This window comes from Euprymna scolopes, chromosome 2, assembly GCF_053919585.1.
Source record: "Euprymna scolopes isolate OS-2025 chromosome 2, ASM5391958v1, whole genome shotgun sequence".
NCBI classification, from domain to species: Eukaryota; Metazoa; Mollusca; class Cephalopoda; order Sepiida; family Sepiolidae; genus Euprymna; species Euprymna scolopes.
The window spans coordinates 99,361,017-99,383,117 of record NC_136483.1 but is presented as its reverse complement, the minus strand read 5'-3'; the positions used below and the strand labels follow the sequence as shown (position 1 = coordinate 99,383,117).

The 22,101-nt window shown below is 32.0% G+C and overlaps 1 protein-coding gene across 2 annotated transcripts in view; it reads right to left on the bottom strand.

The window, feature by feature from the left end:
- Positions 1-22,101, bottom strand: part of LOC145293325 (uncharacterized) — a 164,222-nt gene that overhangs the window by 1,014 nt on the left and 141,107 nt on the right. For both annotated transcript variants that reach the window (XM_080139968.1, XM_080139973.1), the window contains 8 exons: positions 20,640-20,729; positions 19,165-19,323; positions 15,613-15,708; positions 10,289-10,378; positions 8,841-9,024; positions 6,813-6,867; positions 5,548-5,668; positions 2,262-2,360 (listed from right to left, as the gene is read on the bottom strand). In XM_080139968.1, coding sequence (XP_079996094.1) covers positions 2,262-2,360; positions 5,548-5,668; positions 6,813-6,867; positions 8,841-9,024; positions 10,289-10,378; positions 15,613-15,708; positions 19,165-19,323; positions 20,640-20,729 — 894 coding nt within the window. The remainder of the gene's footprint in view (positions 1-2,261; positions 2,361-5,547; positions 5,669-6,812; positions 6,868-8,840; positions 9,025-10,288; positions 10,379-15,612; positions 15,709-19,164; positions 19,324-20,639; positions 20,730-22,101) is intronic.

Genomic DNA, 22,101 nt, shown 5'->3' with positions numbered 1-22,101 from the left:
ATTCAAACTGTTTTTTTATTTCTTTTACAAGGGCGTTACCACCTATCCTCAAGTGGCCTTTGAGCCTTGATAAGTGTTAATGAATGTAAGGTAGTAGTGTAGTAATTGTTAATGGTGAAAGTTGGGTAGAATTTGATTATTTAAGAGCACGGTTCCACAAGAACTTGTTTACATTGAGCTTGAAGACTACCATAATGTAGTTGGCGAGGAAGCAGACCAATGGAATAGTGTTCCATAGGTGTGTAGTTTTAGGAAAGAAAACTTATGGGATTTACGTTTTAATTTAGGCACAGATATAGTTGGAGAAATTGTTGATAGTGGTTGTAGTTAATTGAGTGTTTTTTTTTTTTTCGATAGTTTAGCAAGAGGAACCATAGATTTGAGTTCAGATGAGCACTTGCTATGACAAGAATGATAGAGTAGAGACATGTTCGCAATGTCTCTTCTTTGGAAAAGAGGTTGCAGCGAAGAGAAAAGGGCATCCCCTACTAGGTTTCGAAGCTGGTTTTGAACGCTATTGAGGCAGGATAGGCTTACAATTTTCTGAATAACAGCCATGGAATAGACGGATCGAAAGCTTTTAGTTTTTTGTTTCTTCCTTTCTATTTTGTATTCATATCTGATTTTTTTTTTTTATCACACACACAAGTGTTGGAACGATTACTCAGAACTGGAAAAATCTGAGCCTAATTTCTCATTCCAAAAACGATTCTTTTATGTCAAGAATGAGAGTTCATATAAAAACATTGTTTTAATTTAGATAAAATAAAATACGCATCAAGTGCGCTTGAAAGCCAAATACAACGTAATATAAGGAAAATAAACAAATATTTTACTGGTTTGAAATTTATCACAAATATATTTCAGAGGTATACCCCATCTTCAGCGTTGTTTTATTCCTTTTTTTCTTTTCTTCTTCCTTGTCATGTTGTAAAGTTTGAGAAAGAAGTCTGTAAGGAGCCGCACATTGTATCTGGCGGTTGTATTTTGAAATGTTTGAACTGCGTAGACAACACAATAACGTCAAGAATGAGAGTTCATATAGAAACGTTTTAATTTGAATAAAATAAAATATGCATCTTGACGTTATTCTTGTGTTGCCTATGCACAGTTCAAACATTTTAAAATACAATGGTCAGATACAACGCGTGGCTTCTTACAGACTTCTTTCTCAAACTTTAGCACATGGCAAGGAAAAAGAAAAGGAAAAAAAATAAAACACGCTGAAGATGGAGTATACCTCTGAAATATATTTGATAAATTTCAAACAAGTAAAATATTTATTTATTTTCCTTATATTATGTTGTGATTTGGCTTTCAAGCGCACTTGATGCATATTTTATTCTTTTATGTATTTATGTTTTTGTTTTGCTGAAATCTTTTTTTTTTATTATTGATGGCATAAGTGAAAAATATAGCTGACAATCTTAGGATGAGTTTATTGAAATATTAGATGTGGTATAGAAAAGAGAAAACATTAAATAGTTTGTCAAATTAAATAAATATTGATAATAATTTTAATTGTAAACTACTAAGCTAATCTGGCTGAAAATTTGTATGGACTTCTGTGATGATAAGTTATCCGTTTGATGCACAGATTAATAGGGATTAATATTTAATGCAAAAAATAAGCATAACCATAAATTCAACCATATTACATTTAAATCTCCTTTCTTAGAAGTGCACACCTGTTTCCCACCTGACTACAACTTGGATGTCTTCAAGTCCAACAAAAACAAGTTCCTGATGAACCACCCCCTTAAGTAAGACACTTTATCAGATCTCCATTACTAACGATGATTACTGCACACGCAATAACCCTTACCCCCGAGTGGCCTCCGGGCCTTGATAAGTGGTGAAATTGAAATCCTTTTAAAGGCGATTTTGGAATCGGAACTTGTTTTGGAATTGAACAGAATTGGTAATTGCATCGAAATGGAGAAATATATTGGAATCCTCCCATCACTTTATATATATATATATATAAACTTTTTGCCATTTATTGTGTGTGTGTATATATATATATACATACATACACACATAAAACATATTGCCTTATAAAATTTTATGTATCAATTTTCAGTATTTACTTCAACAATGCTCAATACGTGAGTAGAGCTAGATATTAAGTTATGAAAATGTACATGGCAATTAAGTTACAGAATATTCTTTACGTGGATAAAAATTCTGTGTAGCTTAACTGCCATATATATTTTCATAGCTTACTATATATGTATCATATATACACAAACAAGACTTACCTTACGGATTGTCAAAGAGAAAGCCTTCTCACATCCCATACAGTCCAGGACTTGACTATCATCTGTCCATTTTCGGTTTTGAACCTTTGTGGTCATTATCTGATACAGAAAAAAAAATCAATGAAAAGACAAAAAAAAACTATTTTGGAAAATGAGAAAAATTAACCAAATGTAATATTCGATCAATTTCAATGCTTTTTAGACATAATTGTTTGTCCTCATTCTTTTAATTAAAGCAATATACAACAGATGAAAACTACAACTGGAATTTTCATGGGTCTCACTAGTAGTTATATCAATCTAATATATAAAAGGCTATATGTCTGTGTCTCTCCATATTTTCAAACTATCTCCTCCAAAACTGAAAGTAGCACTAGGGGTCACAAATGATTGGATTTTTGCGGTCCGTTCTTTTATGGGTCAATTAAAATAGTTTTATGGCCAATTAAAATAGTTTTTAAGGGGTCAAAAATGGGTCAAAATTGAAAAAGATTGTTTATACATTTTGTACATTCATCTTAGTTTATTTTTAATTGGTTCATCTGTGTGTCACGTTGGTACAGTGGTAACAGTACCAGCTTTGAATGCTTCAGTTTCAATTCTGACTGATGGCACCCAAATACTTTTTTTTTTTTGACTTGTAAATCACGACTAATAATATATATGAAATCTGGACAAATTAAAATATCATATTTTACACCTAGGCAAAGCTGGGTACCCCCGTCGTTAGTTTTGTATAAGAATTTTGAGGTTAATATGTGACAAGGATTGTAGAATGTCGGGTTGTCTTGCTTGTTGCGACAAGAAGCTTTCAGTTTTCTGGGTGGTCCTTTTGACATGAGTTCAGGGATTTCACATTGTTGGATGTAACAGTGATGATGATAAAAAGGATAAATCTGTTTTCTTAACATATAATCAAAATGTTTCAAGATGCAGCAGAGGAGAGTGACACACCTGCCTGTGAAAGAGGACTTCTCCCTCCTCCTCCTCCACATCCAACATCAGACGGCCAGCTGAAGGACCCTTGTGGTAGGGTTACTGACCAGCCATCATGAGAGCAGAACTGCCACATGAACTTAGGGTTATGCATGAGTTGCGTGTTCAAGTAGACAATGATGAGTTCCAGCGAGCTAAGACCCTAACCACTAGACTAAGAAAAGATGAAGACAAAGATAAAAACTAGATGATCAAGCTACGACAAGGAGTTATGAATAAGTCTTCATCAGTTTAAAGACTTTTAATTCGCAAGGAGTTGGAGAGTTAAATGTTCTCAAAAACTTTTGAAAAGTTTTGAAGATTAAAAGTCCCTGGAAACTTGAAAGGTCCAGACGTCAAGTTATTGAATTTTATTTGACAAGTTTATTGAATTTTATTTTATTTTTAAAAATGTAACCCCGAGCCGTTGGGAGTGGGGTTACCTTTAAGGTGCGGCCCAACTCTGCTCCCAGCGACGAGTGATGCAGCCCATAGGGTTATAAATATATAAAGGGTAATTATCTGTGTGTTTCTATGTCCAGCAAAAAAACAAAAACATCCACAAAGTTGGTATTGTCTTGACCGGTGTTGTCCTGAGATTAATAATAATGATAATAATAAAAAAAAATCATTCTTTGGAGGTCAACTGGGCCAAGGTTGGTCGGGGGATGAGGAGGATTGTTTTTTCAGTGTTATTATGGACTAGTTTGGAAAGGAAATGATAACTCATTACTTGAAGGGTAGTTGTTTGTATGTATTCAGCTAGAAGGAAGTGGGCTGGGTGATTGGGAAGAGAAAGATAGACATGGATAGAAAGGGAAGTTTTAATAGAAATGTTACACTTTTCTCCCCCGGTCAATACTGGGTATCCCTGCTAGTTTTTATTAAAACAGTTTCTTTTTGATTTCTGTTTAGCGCAAATCCTGCCAATGCTATATCGAGGAAAATTCCAGTTTAATTTTTAAAACTCTACATAAAATAAGTCTTTACTTTGAAATTATTCTGTTTCAGAATGTTTTTATTTTTTTAATAAAATGTTATAATCCAAAATATATTTTTAATAAAATGTTATAATCCAAAATATATTTTGTTAATAAAATGTTATAATCCAAAATATATTTCGTTAATAAAATGTTATAATCCAAAATATATTTTGTTAATAAAATGTTATAATCCAAAATATATTTTGTTAGTCTTTACATTAAAATTAAAAAACTAAAAATTTTTTTCAAAGTAAGACTATTTTATATGTAAATTTTTTTTTATTATATAAAACCATTCTGAAAAATAAAAAAAAACAAAAAAACTTTAAAGTAAAAACTAATAAAATGTTTTCAATCTATGATCTTGTGTCCATCTTCTTTCGGTGGGAGGAAGAAAAAATAGTTCTCTTTAGAATCCATGCTAAAAACACAGAAGATTTCAGGATTCTTCCCTCAAAGGCTGAAACTGAATAGCAATGACTACATCTGTGTTCTGACTGAAGTATTAAATCTTGGATTAACCCAGTAGCTGTAAGTAGACCATATGTGCAGTAGGAAGACTCGGCACCCAACCATATCAAATGGAGGACCAAGTCCTGATTATCAGAAAACTTGCTTCACCACTTCATCTGGCATCCTGATTGTAACACTTTACTTTGTATAGGGAGCAGTGATAGAAGACAATGGGTCCAGCTCCAACATGAAGGACAGAATGCCTTTGAGGACCAAAGTCTAAAGACAGTAATGGAAACCAGTTTCCAAGGCCACCTTGAATTTCCGATTAAAACCAGAGATTAATTTACTGAGTGAAATTGATCGCAATAAGTCATCGAGAAAAACTGACTCAACTTTGATGACAAAGTTTAAAAAAGATGAAACTATTATTTTGTTTTTTTTCAGAGACAGTAATCTTGTAAAAAAAAAAAAAAAAAAGATAGCATCCACACACTGTGTGTACATATGATACATGTGCATTATAATTAGATCTTAAAAAAGAAAAAATGCGTTTTAAGTAAAACCACTTATGTACTGATGTATCTTATCAAAATCAGTAAAAGAAATTTGTTTAAATTACGAAAAATCTATGAAAAAAAAAAAAATTATTAGCATATATTCTTGATCAGCCATTTTCTAATTTGAAATCGCGGAAAACAAGGGAGATAAGTTAGCTTATCATATGGAATTGGTTGCAATAGGAAATACGTAAAATTGCATTATTTAATAAATTTTATTTTCTTTTGTATCTATTTTTCTACTTCATCATTTTTGGAATTTGCTTGCTTCTCTAGAACGCACAATGATCACCAATATTAACAAGTTCCTCTTACTTGTAATGACTGATTCTCCCGTCCTAACTCCTGAAGGGCAGCTTGTGTGTCATCTAATTTTCTCGTCACCTGTGAAATTCTGTCTTGTAAATGTTCACACTCAGTCTCACTCGCCAGGCATCTATGGATAGAAAATTCAATTAAAACAAAACAGTTATATTTGACATCATGGTAAACAAAAAAATTACACAAACCTAAAATGGTTAGCAGGGAACATTTTTATTACTGTCCAACCCTGAAGAGACTTTTCATGTTAACGCTCTTTGAAGATAGAAAATCACCATTTTTTTTTAGGTGCAACATGCAGAACTTGATTTTAAGTCAGTTCTTTTAGCTGAAATGTAAAATCATTTTTACTCAATTAAATTGGGTTATTTTTTGTTTAAAAATATAAAGATAGACTAGAAATTCCAATGTTTCTGTTGGTGAATGAAACACATAATAGTAAAATTGTGGACAGATTCATAGGATGTTTTTAATAGATGTCAAGTTTGTTGCATGGGTTATCTTATCTTTGAGAGTAATTATAGTTCTTTGTTATTGTATTTCAAGTGAAATTAATGGTATCAATTGAATTGTCATGCCACAGTAATGAACATATCTAAAAATTACAAAAACGATGATTGAAAATTGAATTTTGCAAAATAAAAAAAACAGATAATTTTAATTGTAACAAAAGGGAGGTAAATATTTTCTGAAAACTGAAAATCTTTGGCCAAAAACTTAATTTTCGCTAATTGTTTTCTTTTCATAATTAATTTTCTACCTCTTCGTTTTTCATAATTTTTGGATATGTTCATTACTGTGACATGTCAATTCTTTAGATACCATTGGTTTCACTTGAAATTTTAATATTTCATTTTTCAAATTTCACTACAATAATTGGTCAAGATCAAAGTGTAGTATCTGTTCTTCAGATGCTTCACTTCGATTTCTTGTTCTCTTTCGGTGGAGGATCAGTCCTTCACGACTGAGACAATTTTTTTATTTTTGTACCTTTTCTCCACGTTAAAAAACGACCCTGGTGTCTAACTCTGTCCCGTGGGGAGGCATAGTAAACAGGTACAATAACAAAGAAAAACCGTAATCATGAGTTATTTCCCTTCACTTTTGCAAAAAATTTGAAAAAATCTGTTTCTTCATCAACAATTAAAATTGATTTTTTTTTTTTTTTTAAACACTCGTGAAGTACTGAGTAGATACAGCCAGTGTGTGTGTGTGTAAATATTTTATCATTTTGATTATGAAAGACAACATTTACTCACCTTTCAAGAAGCAGTTTTCTTTCGTCATTGCTGTTTTCAAGTTTTGCTTCAAGTTCTATAAGAAAGCAAAGAGCAAAAGAAGCTGGAAAATGATACATGGCCACAAAAAGTAAAATATAGTCTTGGAAGTTTTGCAACCTTCAAAACTATAAACTTGAAAAAACAAAAAAACAAAAAAAAACAAAAAAAAAAAACAAAAAGAAAGAAAAACTTAATACAAAGTTCTTCGTTTTAGCTTGTAAGGCAATTAATTTTTTTGCTATCACTGGCCACGTTTGCTCCCAAGAATTTACGCTAATCTTAAGTAGATTTTTCTCATGACTTTCCAACAAAAACGTTCTGCATATTGGAGTTAGTTTTTTGCTCCAAATTAAGTTTTCTTTTTTTTACTAATTTATTTTTACTAATTTATGTTATCAAAAATATTCTTACCTGTTTTGATCGTCTTTGGCAAAAAAAAAAAAATGTTTATTTACAAAATTATTTATGATTACACAGTTTGAATGAATCCATTTTATTGCCCATCACCTTTCTTTGATTAATTATATCTTTAGATTTATTACAGTTCTATTTAAAAATAGATAAAAATTAAAGATGTTATTTACTTGTGTTTTATATCGAGCATTTCCAATTTTTGTAATCAGACTATAAAAATTGAACATTTCAAAAAAGCCTACAAAAAAAATAATAAATAAATAAAAATACCATGAATGCTAGGGAATGTGACGATCAAAAGTGTTTGAAATAGATCATAAAACAACCTTGGATTAATTCTTCTGTTGAGAAAATCATTTGAAGAATCAAGAAAATAATTAGACAAAAATCGTTTTTAGTCAAAATTGCTTGGACTTGCTGTGTCTACAAAATCGTAATTGTTTTTGTTGTAATGTGAGAATAAGAATAAAAAGCTATCAAGTTGATTTCCTAAATTGTGTTCTAGTGTACTTTTTCTATTAACTGTTGGTCTACAAGACAACAGGGTGTTATGAGAGTTTCTCTCTTATAGTCTAGTCATGAAAAGACAAAGGTTTCAAAGAAAAGCTAACAGATTTCCAGCACAACCATCACCACCTTTTCTCTGAAAATCACCCCCCCCCTCCCCGCCTTCCATTTTAGCCCTTCTATTCACCTTAAGTGATAAACACTTATGCTAATTATAGTTGCAACTATTCACCTTAAGTGATAAACACCTATGCTAATTATAGTTGCAACTATTCACCTTCAGTGATAAACACTTATGCTAAGTATAGTTGCAACTATTCACCTTAAGTGATAATCACTTATGCTAAGTATAGTTGCAACTATTCACCTTAAGTGATAATCACTTATGCTAAGTATAGTTGCAACTATTCACCTTAAGTGATAATCACTTATGCTAATTATAGTTGCAACTATTCACCTTAAGTGATAAACACCTATGCTAATTATAGTTGCAACTATTCACCTTCAGTGATAATCACTTATGCTAATTATAGTTGCAACTATTCACCTTAAGTGATAATCACTTATGCTAATTATAGTTGCAACTATTCACCTTCAGTGATAAACACTTATGCTAATTATAGTTGCAACTACAAAAGTCTAAATCTGTAAAGAGAAGCTCTCTCCCACTCTGGTGGATGGACAGTCACGACAGGAAAGCATCGGATCCTCTTCTTAGCTGGTAGGCGTTTCTTTTTATTATCACATTCTGTAATATGCATCTCTAGTGTTCTTATTTGGGAGGTGAGGGTGGCTAAGTATTTAAAGAGACTGACTGATGACCTGAGTGTACTAAGTTCCCACAGAAATATTTTCGCTTGGGGTGTTGGCAACCTTCATGCAAGTACCATATTGTTTTCTAGAAAGAATTCTGACTCCAAAAATATCAGGGAAACCAATGATAACAGTAGAATCATCTGATTTGTAAGATATGAATTTACATGTTAATGCAATTTGTGTAGTCTTTAAAAAATGTATATAGGCTGATATATGGATGCTGAACCAATAAAACCCATGCAGAAGTTAATCCGAGATGATCTATCTTACCTAACTTATGTCCAAGTAGTTCATCGTTAGCCAGTGTCCGTTCATCCAAAGATTGTTGACATACAACCAAATCTCCCCGTACGGTCGTCAGATTTTCGTTTAGTACAGATAACTGCATTTCATTACGCGTCTCGTTATCTTCACACTTTTTCTCTAGTTCTTTGTACAACGTTTCTTTTTCGGACTGAATTCGAAAAAAAAAAAAATAAATTAAACAATTAAAATCTGTAAAAATTAAAATGTAAAATAATGAAAAAAAAAAAAAGACCCTAAAAACAACCAAATAAAATTTTGTATAATAAAAAAAAAAAATGAGTATTAATCTTTGCATGAATCGAGTACGAATATATGCAGTCATCAGATAAGTTAAGCAAGGCCGCTGAAAAATGGTGGGATCTTTCTATTGATCCAGTAGATATCGCATTGCTGATGCAATTCTCTATATAAGAGCCAGGTATATGCAAGGATGGAATACTGTTGCCACATATGGGCAGGAGCTGCTAGAAAGGACTTGTCCTGCCTTGATAGAGTTCAAAATAGACTTCGTAGCCTCGTAGGAGATGTCATTTTCTCTTCCCTGCAACCTCTATCTCACAGAAGAGATGTTGCGAGTTTGTCTCTGATGTATTGTTATTTTCATGGAAAGTGTTCGACTGAGCTTCAGTCTATGGTCCCCCCTCACCAAACTTTCACAAGAAATACTCATCGAGCTGTAAACACTATCAATAATTCACCCACTCTTTATCTGTGCCTAAACCTAAACGTATATTCCATGAACAAAGCTTCTTTCTTAGAACTGCACACTTGTGGAATTGTCTTCCGTTTTCCTGCTGACTACAATATGGTTGTCTCCAAGTCTAACGTAAACAAGTTCTTGATGAGCCGTTCCATATAAGTTAACAAATTTACCGAATTTCCATTACTAATGATTATTATATTGTCCAATTTCTACTGTACACTCTTTAAACCTTATCCTCGAGTGGCCTTTTGGCCTTGATAATGTGGTGATGCCTGTGTAAAAAAAAAAGAAAAGTAATCATGAAAAAAAAAACATTTGAAAATTTCTTAAAGCCGTGCAATGTATCCTAGTATAAAAAAGCGGACGTTAAATCAAATATGATGATTGTGTGACGGCGCAGTATATTCTGATTTAGATCCCTTGAACCCTATTCAAGTTATCTCTCCATGAATAGTACTGGCAGTGAGAATAAACTCTTTAATTTTGAAGTACAAAAGCAGCTTGCACATAGATTTGAAATATAAAGTTGTGAAAGTAATGGAAACACCAATAAGACCTACTTACGAGTAGATGTTTGAAGAAAGTATTTTGTTAGAAAGCGATTGCAAGTTGACTTAATAAATATGGGGATGAGATGGCCAATAAAATCTAGAAGAAATGAGTGAAGCTGAGTTTGTATAGAAATGGAAAAATCAGACGAGATACGCACCAGTTGTGTCTTTAAATCTGCATTCATTTTTTCCAGGGACGATTGTAATTGAGTTGCATTTTCTTTGAATGAATCAAGTTCTTCTTGTGTCTAAAGGAGATTTTGTAACAAAATTTAAAAAAGATAAATAAATACAATGATGCAGAAATTTAAAAAAAAAAAAAAAAAACATACATGGATACCAAATTCTAATTCCAAAGCACACACATAAAACATGTAACTTGTCAAAAAAAAAAAAAAAAAAAAAAAAAAAAAAAATGAACTTTCATTATAACTGGAATCTATTAATTGACATATATTGTGGGAGACAAAAGAGTTTGCAGACCTATTATTTCTCAATTTCATTAATTTTGCTTTATGTTTTAGTTTCACCTCTTTCATCATTTGCTACTTGTTGTTCGGTTTATTTTCATTACTACATTTTACAAAAAAAAATTTTTTTATTATTGTTAAAACATTTTTCTCTTTTCAGGTGAGCCAAAAATGTGTGCAGGTAACTTAAATTTATTAATAATGGCTAAAGGAAAGATGTTAACAGATAGTGAGAAGGGTGAAATTGTTAAATTACTTACTGCAAAGAAGTCTACATTGGAAACTTAAAAAATTTTGAAGCGAGATCATCAAACTGTGAAATGTTTCGTCATTGACAGCAAAGATGGAAGAAAAAAAGCACAAAAGTGGCAGACCAAAGGTGACTTCACCACAAAGTTTGAGAAAAATCGAGGAGTGTGCTAGCAAACCCACACAGCACAAGCAAAGCTATTCTCGATCATGCAAGAGTGTCTAGCATCTCTAAAAGGACCTGAAATTGGATTTTGAAACAAATAGCGGATCGGGGAACACTGACTAAATGTCCTCCTTTTGAGGGATATTAACTGTCAGAAGCAACTAGCATGGGTCACTAAATATTTGAAAACCAATTTTCAACATGTTCTCTGGACTGATAAAGCTAGAGCCACCCTCGACGGTCCTGACGGTTGGACCAAGGGATGGCTTCTTAAAGGCAATAGCCCACGCTTATGATTCAGACGTCAACAGGGAGAAGAGGGAGAGATGATTTGGGCTGGGATTATTAATAGTGAAATTCTTGGCGTTTTTCTTGTCCCTGAAAATGTCAAGCTGAATTCTGTGAATTACTGCAAGTTTTTGGAACAGAATTTATTGCCCTCTTTTAAATCACAAAATAATGCTGTCAACCAGAATCTCATTATTCAACAATACAATACCCCAAGCCATGCTTCTCAGTCAACAAAAGCTTGGCTTTCAGCCCAGGGTATGTCTGGTGAACGTGTGATAGATTGGCCACATCAGAGCTCAGATTTGAATCTGATAGAGAACCTCTGGTCGATTCTGAAGAGGAGCGTTTCTGAAAACAGGCATCCATTCAGCAGTAAAAAAAAACCTTTGGGAGAAGATTAAGGCGGTATCTTCTGAAATCAAACCTCAGCAAGTGCATAAATTAACATCTTCTGTTGATAGGAGGCTGATGAATTTGATTAAGAATGGCGGAAAGCGCATAAAGGGTTAATATGTTTTCAATATATGGTACTATTATCATAATGACACAATTTTTTAAATTAAATTATGTCTAAAAATGTTATTTTGAAATAAACGAGTCTTGCAAACTCTTCTGGCCAATATTTCTCCCTGAATTTTTTTTTTAAAATCCATACTTTTCCCCAGAATATGATTATTTGGTTTCCATTTTTAGGTACTTATTTTATATATTTGCATATCGAACAATGAGTAACATAGATATTATATTGGAAAATATTGAAGCATAAATTTATCAGTATACACGTTTTGCAAACACTTTTGACCCCCCCCCCACAGTACACTACAAATTGTAATCTTGACAGGAACTCCTCTTCACTAAAACTGCAATACACATCAACAAATCTCCGCTTTGATGTTTTCTCCAACTAATCAACCACTCAACTCCTTGTTCTCCATAATTTGTCCTTCTTAAAGCAGTTCCTCATATACAAATAAATGGTGCATATAAACAAAAAGAAGCTCAGCCGCAAACATAAGTGTGTTACTTCTTTTCCCTTCTGTGACACCCGATATGCTGCTTTTGTGAGTAGTTTCTTCTATTACACTCTTGCCTGCTATCACTATCACACAGATCGCAGGGAGATGGTGATCACCTTGAACGGATACTTCTGCATAAGATCTAAGGAGATCTACATCGTTTCTATTTTCCTCATTAACATTGTTATCGGTCGATTCTATCATCGTCTCTTCTGGTTCTGTGGGCTAGTTCCTGATTTGAGTTTTAGTTAGTTTATAAAAATGGCAAACTCATATCATTTTCACAGGTGTAGAAAGTTTATATGTTGAATTATCCAGTAATTGTATTTATGACTAAAAACGTTTACTAGCGCACATGCCTCATATCTAATAAGATTAAAAAGGCTTTTATCATATTAGACCAATCCCTTATATTATAGCTTCACTGAATGCTCCTCTTACATTTATGAAATAAAATCATGAGAAAAATGCCCCCCAAATTCACCCTTCTAAGAGGAAAAACATTAAAGTAATTTTCAAATTCCTCAATTTGTCTTTTCTTAGCAACAAAAGCAACATAAATTTTGTTATTTTATGTGTTCCAATAAACATTTGTTATTATTCATGGCAAGTTCTTGCTTTAGAATATCAATCAAGATTGACCACTTACCCAAATCTTCAACTAAGTCGTGTCAGCAAAATCTTACAGATCTCCTGAAACACAACATGGATGCAGAACAATTGACAGAGCAAACAACCAAAATGTATATGGTCATCATAATGATAAACCACATTTGGTGCCATGACCAGGATACTAAACTGAGAAACCTCTACAACACATCTGCATCACATTTGATGTCTCAAGATACAGGGTAATTCTTTGATATATATATATATCAAACACAGTAGTGTTTAAATATATGATTAAATGGCAATTTTGATCATTTAGAACTGCTTTAAAGCTTCACCGCTCACTCATTTTTCGACCAAATTTCAAACAATTATTACAGTTTATAGATCACCTCAGCTAAATTGTGAAAGAAAATTTTTCAATTCAGTTATGATGAATTTACTGGTGTTCACAATCGTAAAATAAACGTAAGGAGGTGAGTGACGTTTTTATGACTGGTTTCCATAGCAACCATGTCATTTCAGTGACTACTGTTGCTACTAATTCACCACTCTTGTGAAAAGAGAACAAGTGAAATAAAAAGAATGAAAGGGAGATAATTGGGGAGGATTTTATTGAAAGCAGACGAGTGTTGTACATTGTTATTTCATATGTGTATGCTATGTTTATGGAAACAAAAAATAAGACTGAAGTTAAACAAAAGTGAATTTACTGGAAGCCTGGAAAAATCATGGATTACAATAGAAAAATGCGAGCATGAAAAGTAATATGGTTAAGCTAAAAAATGGAAAGGTAAAGGACTAGTTAAAACTGGAAAAGAAAAGGACATGATATTCTAGTAAAAAAATGTAATAAATTTAAAACTTAAAATATTGCAACATTAAGAGTTTTTTTTAAATTCAATTTATAACATTATATAATCAATTATATTTTTACTAGAATATCTTGTCCTTTTCTTTTCCAATTTTAACAACTAGTCCTTTACTTTTCCACGTTTAAGCTTAACCATATTACTTTTCATGCTCACATTTTTCTATTGTGATATATATATCTAGATATAAAAAGCTCAACATGTAGGGTAGAGCATAATATATATATAGAAAACTATAGACATTGGTTTATATTGATTGATTAGTCAGTTCAATGTGGAAAACATCAATGGGAATAGTCCTTACTCATCTTCTGATGAGAAGCATTAGGCTTCAAAATGTCAAGGCATAAAGAGCATTCATAATTACTATTTACAATACTGAATTGACAAATAAATCAATATACAATATATTTTCTTTTATCTATAATTTTCTTATACAATAAAAAATAGTGGCAAAAGACCGATTCCACAAGTGTGGGTTGAATTTAATAGCTTCTCTCTGAGATATGTGCCTATAAACACTACAATAATCAAGTATTTTTGGTTCTAATGTTTCTGTGAACTTTAAATATTTCCATTTCCTTTTATAAACAGTTTTTTTTTCTTACTAAATCCTTTTCCATTCCAAGGCAAAAAACATTTTCCTACTATTTTCTGAGGAATATATTTTTTGTCTCTGAGGAGTTGTTTAGTCAATGAAACGTGTAAGATGTACTTCATAAAAATATGAACAAGATATCATGAGTGATAGTTAAATACATCTTCTGGTTTTGGAATATTGACTAACAATACATACATATATAAATATCTATATATATAAAGTGATGTTGGAAAACCTGAAATGTTTAAAACAAGGGGTCATGAAGGGATTGACCCTGCTAAAGTAGTGAACATGATATCATCTATCCTCATACTGACAGGATTTCTTAGAGAAGATAGCGAGTAGTGATGGTGAGGAAAAGCATGGTTTTAAAAAGGTTTAACAAAACAATAATCAAGCTATGTACTTAAAAAATAATTAACTCTCTCTTTGTCTCTCCCTTCCCATTTTGACCTTTGACATATTAAACGATCATCAGCTGAATAAAGTTCATTATTTTTCTAAGAATGCGTTGTTGAATCAATTGAACAATTACATTAAGAAAGCATGTCAGACAGCTTGGATGGAAGCTAGTAGAATTGATCTTGGAGGAAGATGAAAATACACACAAAGGATGCTAACTTGCAACTCGGTATGATTTTAAGTTGATTAAAATATTCACCCTTTCTGACCTAGTTGAACTAATTTGTTCATTCGTAAATAAATTAATATAACGCCATAAATAAAGTGGGAATTGATTCAAACACGCCTTGTACATATTAGTTCAGTATCTGGGTAGATGCTAGATACCTCCAGACTGCAACTGTCTGTTGCTTACATTCAGTATGCTGCCATCCATCTTAGAGAGTGGAGGATTTCATTTGTTGTTATAAAAACACTTTTTTCATGCATTATGGATAATAATCAAGGTAAAAATTCTCAGTGGTAGTTTAACTATTGAACTTCATCAATTTATCTAGTTTGAAGACAATCATAGTATCATTAAACTAACTAAAATTAAATATTTTTGTAATCATCTATATCATAATTAAGGTCATAAAGGGTTAATGATTAAATGATGTTTTGAAACTAAATAATTGTATAGAGTCATCTTGATGACCACCTTATGACTATGTAACCACACAAAAATGAGTTGATATGCCATAAAACAAAACAGACAAATAATGTGATTCCTTTGATCCTTTTAAATTGATAAATGAAATTCTTACTTTAGTTGTTTGCGTTTCCAGTTCAGTAATTTTTGATTGTAGTTCGAGTTTTTGGTTGATGAGCAAGTTCTTCGCCTCCAACAGAGTAGATTTTTCCTGAAAATTAAAAGACAAAAGTTTCATTTAGTTACTAGCATGGGTACCCGGTGCTGCCAGAGTGGAGTTGTGTGTTGAGAAAAAAAAAAAAAAAAAAAAAAAAAAAAAAGAAAAAGTGGTAGGAAGGCAAGCTTGAACCTGTACAACGAATGAGGAAAAGAATGTGAAAAAAAAGTGACGTCTTTGCTGTTACGACCACCAACAAACCGGAAGTGACATAGGTTTAAATTAAGGCTAGAATTGAAAAGAGGGGATAACTTTCGAAAATATTGGCAAAAAAAGCAACCCTTCTCTATAGAAAAGTGCCCAATTGAGCGTGAAGAAATTAATATTTTTAGCCAATTTTTCAGTATTTGTTGTCTGAAGTGTCGAGCTTCAAAACGATACTGATCTTGTGAAAATCCGTTGCCTCTGTCAAAAGTTTTAGGCAGACATGCAAACATACATACATTTATATATTTGTAGCTCAAATTTTTGATTCAAACCGATTAAAATACTTGCCCTATCTCTGAATACCCTTTATGTAAAATTTCAAATGTTTAGACCAGAAATTGTCTTTAGTAATTTGGTAGAGACCGCAGAGGTCAATTTTTTTTTTTTTTTTTTAACTTTGACCCTCTATTAATTATGACCCCTTAACATTTATTGTTTTGGGCTCAAATCAAGTTATTAAGTTAGATCCCTGTCCAAGGAACCTATATCTAAAATGTCAAGTGTTTAGACCCAAAATTGGCAGAGGCGTTTGGTAGAGTTCTCAGAGGTCAAATCGTTAGACTTTGACCCCTTAACAGCCAAATTTCTGGCTGAAAACGGATTACAAAGATTTTCCCAAATCTCACTACCTTGTAGATCAAATCAAGACAGAGTTTTGTGTAGGGAAATGTACACAGCGAGACAGACACTTTCACAGGAGCTATTACATATTTTCTTTTTTTTTTGTTTGTTTACTTGCCTTCCCAAGAGGGAAGAGTTAGACATGAGGTCAGTTTTTAATGTGGAGGGAAACCAGCTCCTCTGGTCAGTTACAAAAATAAAAAATCTATCAGTCATGAAAGATTTCTCCTCCATTAACCAATACCAAAAGAGTATAGTGCAGCATTTGAGGAACAGATACTACACTTTGAGTTATACATTTTTCATTCACTCTGAAAGTTTACAAACAAAACAACATTTCTAAAGGCCAAGAATACCAAAAAAAAAAAAAGCCTTTTTTCTATACATATTACTCAGAAATCATAAGCTTTTGAATTGCAGATATAGTTTACCATGACATTTGCTATAAGCATGGCTACCCACTGTTGTCTAGAGGAATAGAAATAAAATATAAAAGCTAAAAAGTATGTAAAACTATTTTAAAATCTCATCTTATGCAGAAGGGAATTCCTTTCTCTAACAGAGGAAAAAACAGATCATATAGTTTGATCCTAGCTGGAAGGCCAAAAAGTGTATTTTAATTAGATTTAAAGGCGCTGGTTTACAATTTGTCATTGTTCTAAGGGAGAAAACTCTTATTAAGAGATTCGTTCATTGTTTCATCTCATAATTTAGGATGCTAATAATGCTGCCAGGAAGTTTACACAAACAAAAACATTCATATTTTCCGCCACAACACCACCTCCATGTAAACAGAATGTTTGTGAAATATTAAATGGTTCTTCTGATCGGTTAATTTCAGCAGGTTACGTACTGTTAAAAACTATATAAGTTCTATAATTGAATACCCCCTCTAAAAAAAAAAAAAAATGAAAGACCTAAAAGCATGTTTTTGTAAACCGCTCGTGTAAACTTACTGACAGCATATTAGTGTCCTAACTTACGAGATGAAAAGATGAACGGAACCTTTGAGTAAAAAAGAGTTATCTACCTTAGTACAATGACAAATTGTAAAACAGTGCCGATTTAAATACCAAAGGTTGACACAAAAAAAATTTCTCTAAATGTTAGACTAACCCAATCCCTCCACCCACTAATTTTATTTCTTGGTGAGCCCCAAAAGAATGAATTTTTAAATGGATGTGTGCATATTCTGTTTAAAGGAATGCTAAAAAATTTATCAGCTTTGTGGGTGTGTTTTGTGGAGTGATAACTTTTAGCTGAACCCTAACCCAACTGCCCTTCATATAATAGACTAGCAGAGAAACGCTATGTTGCCTAAAATTAAATGATCATCAGCGAATCTTTCACACTCCTGTTTTTATGTCATCAAAATTGGTAAAACTGTCCATTTTTCAATCAAATGTATTGTCTGCTCTAGTTGGGACCCATCGCTGTATACCGAGAGGAAGCTTCACATGCCCTTCCATAGTGACTTAGTCCACAAGACATTCTAGTCTACATTGCACTGAAGAGAACTTACTGTTTCTTTTTTATACTATTGATTTTATAAAATTATTTTTTTATTTTGAATTCAAGTTTAAAATGAATAAGTCAAGTATCATGCTTCAATTGTGTTTTACACAGAAACAAGAAATTGCATTAGCATATTATCCTATAGATTATTAGGCACCCGTTTTGTCCAGGCATAAAATACGCTTAAATATGATATTTTAATTCGTCCAGATTTTGTATATTATAGTCATGATTTCAAAAGTATATATAAAAAAAATAAATTTAAGTGCCATCAGCTAGAAACGAAACCAAAACTGTAGCATTCAAAGCTGGTGGCATTACCACTGCATCAACATGACATACACATAAGCCAATTAAAAATAAAAAATAAACTAAGATGAATGTACAAAATGTTTTTCAATTTTGACCCATTTTTGACCCCTTAAAAACAATTTTAACCGGCTAAAGACCCATAAAAGAACGACCCGTAAAAAATCCAATCATTTGAGTCCCCTAGCAATGCTCTGCGATTTTCAATTTGAGAGGAGATAGTTTGAAAATATTGGAGACACAGACATATAGCTGTTTATATATTAGATTTGATATTAATAAGAATAAATAGTTAAATTAGACATTATTATTAATTTTAAAACCAAAACTCACTTCATAGTGTATGCATTCAATTGAAGCCCATAACTTCAGTTTTGTCATTTACATTTTCAGTTTTTCACCATATCAATGTTTTGATTTCTCAGACAAATTCACTGCATTTGTACTACCTTAACACAAATACCCCCAACCTATTCGACTAGTAGTGGAATCCCACCCTTTCATTGTAGAGATCCCTGAATGCCGAAACACTTTCTATTCTAATAGCTTCGTTTCCTTAGACTACTTGCTTTTGGAATTCCTTCCCTGGTTCCCTGACAATATCAGTATACATAGGACCCCCCCCCCTTAAGTTTGAATCTGAATCACAGAATCACCTTACGTCTCAGTGGCATTATTTTAGTGGCGCTTTCTTACACTTATTAAATTTTCGAAGTCAAGTGTCTCATTATTACAAACCCATCCAGTGACTGGTATTTAAGCTAGGATTCTAATAATAGAAATAATGATGTGCCATGCCTCTTTTAGCTGTTTGATGTTCGTCTTCAGGTTTTCCTCGAAATGCTGAGATTTTTCCAAATTTTGTTTTGTCTCAGACAACGTGGACTGCACTCCCACCAATTCTTCTTCAACGTTCTTCAATTTTCCTTTTAAATCCAAAACGGCTTCTTCTGAGACCTGGAAAAAAAAAAAAAAAAAAAAAAAAAAAAAAAATGAAAGAATGGCACCAATTCAAATCTTACAGTCACAAAAAACTTGAATGGAGACAGGAATTTGGCCATAAAAGAAAGAGTAATTTTCTTTAATACTTTGGTAAAAGTCCACGTGCTATTTCGATATAAAAAAAACTGATGTAAAAATGGACGAAAAGAAATATTTCATCTTAGTAGGAAGATCTGACTTCCAAATTGCTTTCATCTTTTCCAGCCCGACCCAACCCAGGCCTTACCAACTCACACATTTAGTTCAATCTGTGCCATTTTTCCAATATATTCCAAACACATTTCATCATCCCTGTTTTAGACAAATCTCATTTAGGTAAGAGATATTTCTATGGTAGTACAGGAGGGTGTGCACCATTTTGCTTGTGTCAACAAAAAGTCCTATGCAGTTTGCCATTTCTTCGAGACAGTGTAATAGTGCTTCTGCTTATTTAATTGTGGCAGCAAAAATTGCTAGGTCAGCAGCATTTGTATATATATATATATATATATATATATTTTTTTTGTGGGATACCTCCTGATTCTTGTAAGTACCAATACCAAGTCATTTTCTTCCAACTTGTTGATTAACACAGAGGATGCAGTCAAGTATGATTTAGAAAAGTAACATTGATCAGGATTAAATATATGAAATCAATTGGAATTAAAATGTGATTTTAACAACACTGACCAATATTTGCATATCTGAGTGATAAAAGAGATTTGGCTCTTACTCAGAATCCCTTTTTTATGCATCTATTTGTTACATCTGGTACAAAAAAAAAGAGTGTTGTCTACTTACCATCAGTTTTGGTTTCCGCATTTGTAATGTATGTATCTATCTACCTGATACAAAAGGGTTGTATATACTTACCATTAGTTTTGGCTTCTACATTTGTAAATCATTTATAAGTGATTAATGGAAATTCTTAAGCATTACAACATGAATCTATTAAGTATGAATTATTAAGTTATTTCTGTTTCTTGATCTTTTTTTTTTTCAAAATGTCAGGTGAGACAGTCACTTCTTGGATATTCATAAAAATTTGATTTTTTATTAAAAAAGAAAACTAATTTATAAATTTACGTGATTTTTAGAACATGATATTTCTATTTTGTCACAGCTACATACATCATACATGTTTTTATTTATTTTTGTTTTCTTAATATGGGGGAATTCTGGACAAGAACCAAAGATATTTCTATCTGCCTTTGGTTATTAAAGCTATTAATACCAAAGAAATAGGACAAAAACTGTCTTTACTTATAAATATATATAATCTTTAATTTTACCTTCAACTTTTCTTCAAGATCCGTCTTGTCAGACTCCAATTTTTGTAACTTCTGCTGCAATTCCTCGCGACAGGAAGCACTCTCCAATGCCTATAAAAGTGACCAACAAAAAGTATTTTTTTCCCATTAAAGGTGAAACCAGACAAATGTCGATACATGGAAAGAAAAAATGGTGCATTGTACAAGACCAGCATAGTGGACTGTCGCAGATTATGGAATCAGTTTAATCCGAGTTAAAATCTAACCAAACAAATTACGTTTAATTCTACAATAATACATTTGGGAAAGATAACTAAATACTGTCACCTGTTAACTGCCTCCAACCATGGTAAAAATATTAACTTGCATTCATCTAATAATAGAAAATTAACATTTTTGCAATGCAGAGTGTTTCAGCATTAAGTAATACTAAAAGAAATTATTTGTTGTAACCCCCCCCCCCCAAAAAAAAAAAACAAAAAAAAAAACAGGCAAATAAAACAATGTAAAAAAAATTTGATAGAATTACAGTATAGTTAACAGCTGGAGAAATTTCCTTCAATTCATGTTAATTGCCGGGGACCTTAAGGTAAAAATGCTGGCCTACAAAGTCAAAGGTGCCTTTGTGACTGCGTTTAAATCTCCCAACCAGCAATAATTATCAATTCTTACACTGATAACTGCAGAAGCATGAAAAACTAAATTTTGTAGATATGAAAATAATTGTTAATATTTATTTAAAAAGTATTAAAGTTATAAAACTCCTTTAAAAAATTAAAGTTGAGCACTCTTTAGTAAAATTTAAAAAAAAAACCCAGTCAACTTTAGCACAATTGCATCATTTGGACTTCTGGTTGTCGAATACTTTCCGACTGTTTACTATGAATGCCCCTGGCATAACATTTATAGGCTTTTAATTTCCTTCAATTTTTATGTTAATTGCCGGTGACCTTGTGATAAAGATGATAGCCTACAAATTCAAGGGTAACTTTGTGATTGGTCTGAATCTCTTGACCAGCAGTAATTATCACTTCCTACACTAATGATTGCAAAAGCATGAAACCATGGTATCTGTAGGTATAAAAATTGTTAATGTTTATTTGAATATATATATATATATATATATATATATATATATATATATATATTAGTGATGAGATGATTCCAATATTTTTCCTGAAAAAATTCTGATATTTTTTAAATTTCTAAACATTATGTTGTTTTATTTGAAAGGTGGGGGGATTACAAAAAATAAGTAATATGATATATTTTCATATATTTTTACAAACGTAAAAATACATCTATGCAAATTTTACCCTCGCAAGCAGAGCAAATATATATTTTTTGTTGGAGTTTCGTTAACTATGGAGGATTATTTTTTACTTTAAAAAAACAAAACAACAAAAAATCAATTACATAGTGTTTCAAACAATTTCCCTCGACTGTTGAAATAACTTTGCAAGCAGAGCAAAGTAAATAGTTA